At 36.9% G+C, this 12,478-nt stretch overlaps 1 protein-coding gene across 2 annotated transcripts in view; it reads right to left on the bottom strand.

Moving 5' to 3' along the window:
- LOC139941766 (unconventional myosin-IXb-like) overlaps positions 1–12,478 on the bottom strand; it is a 65,733-nt gene that overhangs the window by 38,998 nt on the left and 14,257 nt on the right. For both annotated transcript variants that reach the window (XM_071938379.1, XM_071938380.1), the window contains exon 3: positions 5,132–5,226. In XM_071938379.1, coding sequence (XP_071794480.1) covers positions 5,132–5,226 — 95 coding nt within the window. The remainder of the gene's footprint in view (positions 1–5,131; positions 5,227–12,478) is intronic.

Genomic DNA, 12,478 nt, shown 5'->3' with positions numbered 1-12,478 from the left:
TGTATTACGTTATAATTGCCACCACAAACATGACGCTCTGCAGTAAATTTAAAATGTCAATTAGAATTCTCCAACAAGGGTTTTAACTCGGGTGTCAAAGCTCCTTTGAGTTGTTTGCTTCCAGCATTAACTACATTTACAGACACCTACGATGAATTCGGCCAAAACTTAATCATTGAACAGTAAGACAGTCCTCTTAACCATGTAATATTGTTTGGTCAATATTTTCTCCCTGGCGCTGTCGCTTGAACATAATTCATGGCCATGGCGTATTAGACACGCTAGATTGGCTTTTATAATTGAGCTGATCTTGTAAAAGGATAAAGGCTATGATTAAAATACACACAGTGTGCATAACCGTAGCGTTCTGATGAAATATGTATTTCAAATGTGATATACATGACAGGGTTGCAGTACATATAATATGGGAAAAGGATTATATGATGTATGATGAACATGATTTAGGTTCATGGATTTATTGAACAATTTGCCATTTGTCTTTAAAGGGAAGGTATACGTTTGGTAATTGGCAAACACCAGTCTTCTCACTTGATGTATCCCATCCATAAAATAAGCCTGTGAAAATTGGGGCTCAATCGGTCATTGAAGTTGCGAGAAAATGATGAAAGAAAAAACACCCTTGTTGGACGAATGTGTGTGGTTTCAGATAGGAGTAAAAGACTTCTAGCTAGCTTATTTTATGGATGGGATACATCAAGTGAGAAGACTGGTGTTTGCCAATTACCAAACGTACCAGACTGCCATTTACCAGACTTCTAGCTAGAAGTCTTTTACTATTTTTGTGAGAAATTACCTCTTTCTCAAAAACTACATTACTTCAGAGGGAGTCGTTTCCCACACTGTTTTATACTATCAACAGCTCTCCATGCTTGTTTCCAAATCACTTTTTAAGTTAATATTTGTTTTGAGTAATTACCAAACGTGTACATTCCCTTTAATTTGAGATGCTGGTTATTTTCTTTCCTTTCATTTTCCTTTCTTCTTTCACATGAGCTATGTAAAAGAGGTTTCAAATCCCTATAAAAACACCATTTTAATGGTAACAAAACTGTGTGGAAGTAAATATATTTGTTTATTTGCATGTCCAACCATGGAGGTTATTCATGTAGCTCAACAAGGGGCCTTTCTCAAACCACGGCTTGGGCTCCGGCTCAGGCTTAGGCTCCGCGCGCTGTGTACGCAGCTCGGCCTTTAACATGCATTTTCAGCGCGTATTGCTGAGTGTACCAGCACGCAGAGCCTGAGCCGGAGCCTAAGCCGAGGTTTGAGAAAGGCCTCTGTCATGACATGATGACAGTCACTTCCTTTTTCACTGTTAATCCAGCAATGAAAAGTGAAATAAATGTGGTATAACTGAATTGAAATAATACTGTGTCAGTCTCAGTGTTTTGTCAAAAGATCTTTTGTCAAAAGATCGGGGCCCAATTTCATAGAGTTGTTCAAGCAGAGAATAATAGTGCTTACAATTTTCTGCGAAGCAGAAATGAGCAGGATACCAGTCACAAATTGTGACCTGGTAGTTTGGCTGATTCTTCTCGGCATAGTTGTGTTATGCCTAGCTACTTGATGTACTACAACCAGCTCTATGAAATTGGGCCCAGATTTTAAGATTCTTAAAAGCACCATTTTGTAAATTGAAATCACGCCTTGCCCCTTCAGAAAGGACAATCCAGGCATGTTTTGCCTTGGTCTTGACGTTGGTGATCCCTTCAAAATATATATCCATGTGGACTTTGTAGCACGTCTATTGGAAGCTAGTAGTAGAGAGTGTAAAATGAAAATGACCTTCAGCCAGTACATATTCATGTGGCAGTACACAATGTACATCTATGGCCTCTACATGTACCTTTGGCTTGATGGACAATTGTGTGAAATACTAAAATAAGAATAGAACAAAACCACCTGAGCCGTCCCAACCCCTTTTTAACCTTCTCCCACCTCTGCAAATTTGTTCAATGACTCAGGCAATGGCAAAGTATAAAACATGAAAACAAACCCTATCCGAGGATCAACACACAACATGTGGGCTGCGGTTCTTTGCAAACGAAAAAGAAAAAAAGGAAAAAAACGAACCTCGGCGGGGTAAACAGAGAGTGGCAATAATTTGGGTTAATATTTGAGAGGCTTGTCCAACAATTGCCAATGCAGAGAAAACCACAATCTGTTGTTCTGCACAGTGAATGTGTGAACTATTTTTATGGTAAGAGCTCTTTTCACGGCTTGCTGATTTTGGGGGGCCAAATTCCTACTTTTGAGTTACATCAGACCAACAAATTTAAAAATGATGAGATTTCAAAGAGCAGCTTGTGACATGTTTCAATAAAAAAACAGGCGTACATGTACATGTACAATGGGAACCAGTCACAATACACATTGGCCTATACATGTAACATGATGATTGAAATGAAATTTGTAAAAATCCCTACAAAAAGACCTTGTGATCATCATAAAACTGTAAAAGTACATTTATTTGCCTATCCATTGTCCAAACATGTAACCATGGAGGGACTGCTACCACAACAGCGTAGCCTTTTGGAACTACATTCACTTCCTACTTCAGATATTTATACTGCATTGAAATAAACATCATGTTGAATGGAATTGAATACTGTGCAGTTCAGTTCTGTGCCAGCACGCCTATATCATACTAAATGTACTATACTGTTTGGTCGCCAAACCATAATAAATTGCACTGTTGCAGACTGTTGACCAAACGCTGGTATTATTTGTTAAAAAATATAATAAAATTAAAAGAATAAAAAATAAAAAAAAATAAAAGGCCTTTCCGCCCTCCCATATCCTATTGTTATGCCTGTCTGTGGCTGTTTATTTTGCTAAAAATCTGCCCTACAAGTTACCATTGTCATCTTGTTTTCCTATAATACTGTCAATATTTATTTATCATGCATAATTTGTCTTCTGTGGAAAACACCACAATGTACACAGTATATACATGTAGAACTACAGTATATTATAAACTGTCTATGAACCACAGTCACACAGGTCATGCAGAGTTACATGTACTGAAAACCAGACAAAGTGGAGCTAGATGTTGGATGTGATAGGAATCTGGTTCAGGTATTATGGAGTTAATGACTTGACCAAGGTCAGCTTAGAGTTTTCCACCAAATCTGACCTCTGGGTCAAAATGGGCATTGCTATTGGACCCGGGACCAGAAACAAAGTAGCTAAGCACAAAAAGTTATGCTTAGCAGAATAAGGTTACCAGTCAAATTACCATGAAACAAGTACAGATTGTGCCTGGTACTCTGCTCATTTTTGCTTTTATGAACAATAATTTAGCGATATTTATTTTTCTTCTAAGCAGAAAAAAGTAGGATACAAGTAACAAATGGTACTACCACTATTTTTGCATAAACGTACGTGTAGTACATGTACACCGGAAACTTGTTCAGAATATTTCGTATCAATTCGGGAAGTTTTGTTTTTATGTTTACTCTAGGATGTTATGACTGTTCCCCATTTTCCTGTGCATGCAAGCTTAACATACAAGACTTTGCATCACTGTTCATTTGTAAAATGAGTACATGTTTGTAATAAACATTTATCATGTCAACAATAACATGATATTGCTATCATCAGGGCAAAATTTCATGGCTCGGCTTACCGTAACCGTAAGCAAAAAAATCTGCGCTTGCGGAAGCACGGAATTTTGTGCTTTTAAAAAACGCTGTCAAACCTATGCACCTGCATACTCCACATTACTAAGCATTCTACGCTTACACAGCTAGTGGAGAATGGTGATTATAAGTGCAGAATTAGGCGGTAAGCAGAGCTATGAAAATGGGCCCAGTACTAAGAGAACCATTTTAAGGGAAAAAAGCTTTGAAAAGACACGCATGACTGCCTTTGACAATCAAGAATACCTCTCACACGTTGGCATTCTCTTTCAGGCTGGTGGTCTGGCTTTTTCCACCTTTGCCCATCGGCTATTGAGCAAACTTCCTACTCCTGTTTTAGAAATTCAAATGGTCTCACTGCTTTTTTCAAGACCCACCTTTTTTTCTGTTGGTATGTCAGGGTTTGGCACAAGGATTTTTCAAAACTGTGGGGCATTCTGGACCAAAGTTTTTGGATGTGTGGTCATTCTGGACCAAAGTTTTTGGATGTGTGGTCATTCTGGACCAAAGTTTTGGATATTTGGCCGAAGCACGCTGAATTGAAACAAGTTTCTTTGGAATGTTTTTACTCTGTGTTTATCTTGATTTTAAAAGTCCTACTGTGCAATCTGGAGTATTATATTGTTTTATCTTGATTAATTTTGAGAAGTAATTATTATACTTCTTTTCTTCTACTGTCTCAGTCGGAATTTGCATTATAATCGGCATGCAATTCGCATGTATCGGCCAGCTGTGCTAGCTTGTGCAATAGGGAGAATGCTGCATGTAATCTGGATTTCTCCTGTCTGCTTCTACCATTTTTTTCTGCTTTTGTCCTCTTTTATAAATATCCAACATTCTTTTAAAAAAACACAACATCTAGCGGGTATGGCTTCTGACCAGTGACTGGCACCCCAGAGCAAACATATTGACATAACAAGAGACCGCCAACATAGTGCTGCATGTAGATAGCTCAGTTGGTAAAGCACCGGCCTGTTTAACCGTAGGTTGTTGGTTCCAATCCCGCTCTAGTCAGATTTTCTTTGTTCAACCCCAAATCATATATTAAATATCCTGGCGCTTTACAAATGTCCCGTTTATGATTATAACAGAGGGAGCATAACTTTAGGGATATTTACATGTAAGTACCCAACTTACCCATGAACGGTCCCATTTTCCCTGTAGTTGATAACAGAGGGAGCATAACTTTAGGGATATTTACATGTAAGCACCCAACTTACCCATGAACGGTCCCATTTTCCCTGTAGTTGATAACAGAGGGAGCATAACTTTAGGGATATTTACATGTAAGCACCCAACTTACCCATGAACGGTCCCATTTTCCCTGTAGTTGATAACAGAGGGAGCATAACTTTAGGGATATTTACATGTAAGCACCCAACTTACCCATGAACGGTCCCATTTTCCCTGTAGTTGATAACAGAGGGAGCATAACTTTAGGGATATTTACATGTAAGCACCCAACTTACCCATGAACGGTCCCATTTTCCCTGTAGTTGATCTGGATGAACTTTCCGAAGCGGCTGCTATTATTGTTCACAACTGTCTTGGCGTTCCCAAAAGCCTAAAAAATGAAAAATATGCAAAAAGAGACAAGTATTACAAGATGCTATCATTAGCCCCTTTCACATGAGAATAGTGTATGCGAATATCATGACAAACATTCCCAATATCACACACATTGTTGTTATATGATTTCCCAAACCTTCAAATATTCAATGAAGATTCATTTGAAGATGAGTTGGCAACACCTACATGTACATTGATTGGAAATGTAATTTGTTAAAGCCCATTATGAAATCAGAATTTCACAAGGGCATTTCTTCTGTTGCCATGGTCATGGATGTGGTACCTGGTAAAAATGTTTTACCATTATGAAGGCTAAAGGATTAGAGCAATGTTCTCACAGAAAGTGGCCTTACCTTCTCTCAGATAATAAACTCTCTGAGATGAACATTACATAACATTCATCAATGAACATCCTTTTGAATTTGAACTTTATCTGCGATACATAATGTTGCATATAGGCAAGCGATGCCACACCACATGACACGAACTGTATGTGTTTCAGTTCATGTTTTTGAAGGAATCCTTCAAAATTATTTATTCAAAAGAAGAAGCAGAATAAGAAACCCTAAAAATGTTTAACTCGACATGACAAAGCTCTACTTTTACATTACATGACTCAGACATAGAAAAGTTAAATTCGGTAGAAGACCCATTGTTTGGAAAATGAGGCGGGGAATTTACTCTTTGTTTTTTAAATGAGTCAGACACACTAGTAATAATGTTTTATTCTAGCAGCACACAGGCCTATCCAATCCTTAAAAAAATCAACTTTTCTGGTATTATCATTTCAATTTCAAACTCAACATTCTGTGAAACATAAGTAGGCATAATGTCTCCTTCACCAGCAAAGCATCCCGATATAAAATACCCCGGAGGTGTATTGATGGCGTAATTGTGGACTGGAGCCCACTTCTGAATAACAACAATTCACATTCATTTGAATCCAAAATCCCATCCCTAAGGAGAGAAAGTCGTAGATGAGTTTTCTTCTTTCTTTTTTTTTGCATGATGATGAAAACATATTAAGCCCTGGCTAGTCGCTCGGGCATGCAGCGTGATTGGCTTTTTCGTATCAGACACTGGACTGAAAATAATGGATCCGGGTGAGCTGCTGGCTGATATTAAAGGGACACGTTGACTTGGATCGGGCGAGTTGGTCTATGCAAAGCGTTTGAAATGTCTTTGTTATGAAATATACTTAGAAAGATGTTTTAAAACTTGAGTAGAGTATAATGATCCACACAAACATGCCTTGAAAGTGCGTGGTTTTCATTTTACTTTACCAACTAACAGGGTCGGTCATTTTGTGGAGTAAAAAGTTTGACTCCACAAATTGAAGTGGCGTGTTAGTTCAAGATGTAAGGAATTTTAAGGCATTTTTGTGTGGATCATTGTGATTCTACTTTTAAAACATGTTTCCAATCCTATGCATTTCATTCAAATTGTTCGAAATGCTTTTCATAGACCAACTTGTCCGAGCAAACAAGGCAATGTGTCCCTTTAAAACTGGACTAGAAACCCTTAGGGTGCGTCTATAGATGTCTCTGCATGCAAGGCAAGACGGCGCATCTGTCGGGGGAGACTGTGTACAATCGGGGAAACAAATAAATTGCAAAACTTCTCCTGGTATCAATACAATGAGAGACTGAATAAGACCATAAGACATAGGAGAATCTTATCTACATGTATTTTGTATAGTCATCTCCCCCAGCAGTAATGGAAAATGCCTAAGGAATATGCTGCATGTTTGATGTATGACTCATGTTACCTAAGGGCAATTCCACGGTTAGTTTCGTTACACTTTTAGCTGCTTAGCACAGCTCTGTGATCTCCAATATTAACATGAAAGCCTATCAAGTCTCCATTTTTGTACCATGGCTACATCTTGGTTAGACCTAATATACAACAAAATTACAAACTTCTATACACATTTATTCCGTTGTTATGATCAGTTTAATTTTGGTTAGTTACGTTACAAAAAAGGGACATGGAAAAAAAATGCATGTCTTTGAACAAAAAGTTTCCTCAAACAGGGTACAGCTGAAACAAACTTTACTATTTCTATAACTACAAGGGTACTAGCAAGTGTTTTGGTAGGGGAAAAAATAAAATAACTCTTATCAGTTCCAGGCATTGCCCCAAAATCATGGTTAGTTACGTTACAGTTAGTTACGTTACACTTTGTCCGTGACTAATATTATTTGTGATACACCCTTTGTACTTCACTCACAGCTCTAATCTGGTCTATATAAGTAACTAGTATGCAATACTACACTATATACAAATCAATTAAGCAAAAAACAATGGAGTAAAGTAATATTTGGTAACAAAATTGCAAAAAAGGTATAAAAAGCCATTACCTCGCCATATCATTAACCCAGGTCACATATATTACAAAATGTTTATATCTGTAACATATAAACTTGTTCCTTTACATTCATAAGCCATGCAGTATTTTAAAGTCACAATAAACCAAGTGAATTTCTCTCTTACATAGATACCAAAGAAAACAAAACAATAGAAAGGATGTTAAATGAGTCGCTTGTCTTGACTCTTGGTCATGGACACTAATCTTACAGTTAAACAGAAATTTTGAAATGCTCGCGATTGTTGACATTTTCTGGCACATCTAGCTTGAAAATCATTTTGTCCCTCGTATAGAAGATACAAACATTTTGAGTGGGCCATTTTACAGAAGATGCTTCACTGCCCCTCCCATGCCATCCACATGACCTTTGCCATGGGGGGTGCAGAAGAAAGTCCAGCGAATTTCAATCTTGTGCTGCTCTTGAAGTACAGCTGTCACGCTCCACAATGCTTTTCAGCTTAATGCTTAAATGGGCAGTCTCTCTCTCTTCATCACACCCTCCCTCCTTTCCTAACCCCACCCTGACCTACCAACACCAGTTCCTCTTTGCCCTTCTACTACATACATGTACCCCCTCCCTAATTAATAACTAAAGCCTTTGATTATCCATGTACAAAGGAAGACTTATTATAATATTAAACCTTTTGAACACGTTCCGGTCCTACTGTTTTTTGTGCTTTGTCCTAAAAAAAATTTGATGTTTTTGTTTTTTTCACACTAATCGCATCCCATGGTCTGTTTGCACAGGGCAACAAGCTTATAATGAGTTTGCTTCCCCCTTACATACAAGCTGATATTGTTGACGATTAGACAGCAAAATCTCTCGCTGTTTCTTATGTCACAAAATGTCTGGACGGCCACTGCCTTTTTCTCCTAGTTGTATTTTTTTGTAGTGACTAGCTGCCTTTATGTTTTCTTAGTGTTGCTAATTGCTTTTCCTTGTTTGAAAATGGCCAGTTTGATCTATGGACATAAAAATAAGGAACAAAGTCAATCAACTTTTTTGAAAATTGCAATTTTTATAACTACACATATGTATGTACCTGATGAACAATGTTAGAATTATACACATGCAGCACTTGTACACAAACTCTCATTAATTTAGTATATAGAAGAGAAATACAACTTTAAGATAACCCTTTAAAATAAAATTCATGTGGATTACACCATGTAACTTTATTGTCATCAAACTTACCCCAAAAAGTTCACCACAAAAGTTGAAGAAGATGAACTTGTAGGACAGGGGTGTTGCGCATGGATCTTGCATGCATAATATGCATACAGACAAAATGAGCCACATGGCAAACAAAACATTGCTAGAAGTTGAATTGTGGGTCAAAGAACAGTATCACACTTCCCTAACCTGTTTAAACTCTACAACATGGCTGAAAACTTATGCTTGTGTCAACTTAGCAGCATCTTAATAGTCTTTATGTCGGTTAGTTACGTTACGGTCCGGTTAGTTACGTTACATAGTTAGTTACGTTACAGTTTTTGACTGCTTCTATTTTCCACATGGTACAATTTTTATGATTTTTCCTTCCTTATTTTAATTAAGGATTGCACCAAGTAGGAAAATTCAAGATATAAACATTTTAATTGATTGCCTTCTCTACAGGCAGAAACAATTGGAAGTTTTGGTTAGTTACGTTACATAAGGTTTAATGGGGGTACAAGCTTCACAGATTGATGGTCTGAATCTATCACAAACACAAATTTTGACGATTGCAGCCAATGTGTAGGTCCAATCAATGAATAAATATGACTAGATTGATTTGATACCTTGTTATCTTCCCCCTTCAGTAGTAAATTGAAGTTGCACAACTTTTTTACACATAATTTCATGATAAAACATTGTTGGCACAAAAATTATTTTTTTGTAACTTTCTTGCAAAGACATGACATTGAAACCATTTTTTCCTGAATATTTGATGTATATGTTACAATATAAGCCTAATTTTTACTTAAAAAACACAATTCTAAATTTTGAGGTCATGTCCACTTCTTCATGGAATTGCCCCTAAACATCTGAGAATGATGTAAACAACGTTAAATACATCTCTTCTCCACTGCTACCCTGGTAATTAATTTCTGGGAAAAAGGAAGAACTTATGGGCGACTGCTGGCTGGATTGTGTTCAAAACATTGTTTTCAGTCCACGGACACACTTGTGTCTGTTTCAGATGGTTTCAGCTAGACTAGAGCAGGCCCGCTACTTCATGGCAGCAACAAAGGCAATTGCCTGCATGCCCCCTGGTCATTGCATTGGTGCCTTTGAAATGCTATGCAGTAGAAATTTACAATTTCCTCATAGGGTGCCCTTTACCGAGGAGAAAATGCCTTGGTGCCCTTTATAAAAATGAAGCATACAGGCCTACTGTTTGTAGGAAGGACTCCGTGATCCTAGTTGTAGTGTTGATCTTTCCAATTAGACTCAATGTACAATGTTTTTATCAAAATTACTGAATTTTTAGTGTTATATATTGTTATATTTATACTTATATTTATATTTATACATAGTTTTTTTAATGATTCCTGTAAGTGGCGGCTATCCGCTGTTGGATATCAATAAATAAATAATAAAAAAATAAAAAAATACAACAATTTTAACTTTTTAACTTTTCATCTTATTACTGTCAGTTCAGGCCTGTGTGCTTTATTTTTGAAAGACCAAGTAATTTTCTGCTTGGCAGAGGACACATGATGAAGAAATTGTGAACTATGTTGAGAGCATTTCAAGGGCACCAAGGCAATGTCCTGGGGGCAAAGAGGCAAACGCCTTCATTGCCTTTGTGAAGTATCAGGCCCGAGACAGCTATAAATGATACTCCGCGACACTTGTTATGGGGAGTCCTGTGTATGGAAAATGCAGACAATGCATAATAGTAATGCAAACACATTGTGGACTGTAATAAGTTGATCATTTACCTTTGGTTCTTTCACCCAATAATTAATATTTTACCCACAATTCCAGGAACAGAGGAAGTTAACAGTTAAGTGCTTACATTACAAATACCCCCATTGTTCACCAAAAAAGGTTAACACTTAGGTGTGCTGTGCATGTAAAACCCAAACCACTTCAAAGCCTACAGTGTACCTCAGTTCATCTTTAAAGGCAAAGTATACATTTGGTTATTGAAATCACTCATACATGGATAAAATACAACTAAACTGTCAAAGTTTTATTTCTGAAATTGTTTTTGAGATTTTGCCAAAAATCTGGAGTGAACGTGTCCAATCAAAAAGAAAAATACATAAAAGGATTACACAATCTGAAACCCGTTTCATGCAGAAAAATTTCTCAGATTGACAATTTGTTTTCATCCCCAATGAGGGAACCATTTCTCAAATGTTAGAACTACGTTATTAAAGCTGCAGTGCTTCTTACCAAGTAAGTTTTTATAGTCATTAAAACTTATAAATACCAAAGGTGTCATACCCTCGCTTTAACTTTTATACTCAGTAGTGGTCAGTAGCAGCCAGTGGCTAGTGGTTAGTGGCTAATAACCACAACTATCAGCAAAACTGTGTGTAATCCTTATCCATTTACAAAATTAATATCTTTATAGACTATAAGGACGAAGGTTGGGCTTTATCCAGCTAGGCATCCACACCTTTAGCCTACATACACACTGACTCATGAATAACAATAGGCGTAGGAAGCTTCATTAAGGGCACGCATTAACATTGTAGGCCTACTTGTAGGTGAAGCATTACAATGAGTGAGAACACAAGGTCACCTAGTATGATATGGTTCAGGCTGTTATAAAGTTAAAACATTTTGACTTCTGACTGGCATCCCTGAACAAAAATAATGACAACATAGGGAGACCGCAATCTTATAGGGCTAGATAGCTCAGTTGTTAGAACACTGTCACATTAAACAGTAAGAAGTTGGTTCCAATACCACTACAGTCAATTTGTGAGTTATTTTAATCGGCCCACTCACATTGACCACTGCTCAAAACATTTTAAATATTTATTATTAAAAATACCCCCTTTAAGCTTTATAAATCTTTTTCGCTTGATACCTTTTTTTAATAACAATTAATCTTTTACCTTGTTTATCACTGAACAATACAATGAATTCTAGCTCATTATCTTAATTAGAATAAATTTTCTTTGGCATGAAACATCATTTTTAAAGTGTGAACTTTATGACCATAAGCTGCAATTTGTGCACAGTGCACACAGTTCTTTTTTTCATGGAAAATGGCTCTGCAACAAGTATTTTTGAAAGCAATTAACTGCTGACCACTTAGAGAGAGATTTGATTGGTTGCCAGCTGTTTTCATTGGCACCTGGCCATTGGACCAGCTGGTTCAACGAAGATAATGGATTTGTATCAAAGATTATCTTTTTTCTCAGCTGAACATCTTGCTCTTTTTCAAAGCAACTGGAACTTGCAATTTAGATCATTGCAGGGTTTACCCGTTATAAGTAAAGATGATTTGCAATTTCTGTTTTCTTTTTCATTTTACATAAATTTGCAACAAACTTACACTACCTTTACTTTAGGGGAAACATAAATTTTTAGTCAACAATTAATGAGGACTTCACAAAATAATCATGAAATAAAACCATTTCAGATACTCCAGATGGTACAGACAGAAGAGCTTATAAAACCAATTATAAATATCAAGTTAACATTTTGGACTCAATTGATCATTGTAATTGCAGAAGATGGTGGTGAAAAAAAGCCTTCTTGCAAAGAATTCAGTGCTTTCAGATGCAATGTCAGTAAAAGGCTACATGCCTCAGCTGAAGCCTATCTCAGGTTCAAATTTGTGGACTGAAAAATTACCCCTTTCTCTGAAATACCACATTGGATGTGATTTCTAATATCAACAGCTCTCCAGTGCTAATGGTACTAAGTCAA

This window comes from Asterias amurensis, chromosome 9 (assembly GCF_032118995.1).
Source record: "Asterias amurensis chromosome 9, ASM3211899v1".
NCBI lineage: Eukaryota > Metazoa > Echinodermata > Asteroidea > Forcipulatida > Asteriidae > Asterias > Asterias amurensis.
This window is presented reverse-complemented; position numbering and strand designations above follow the sequence as displayed.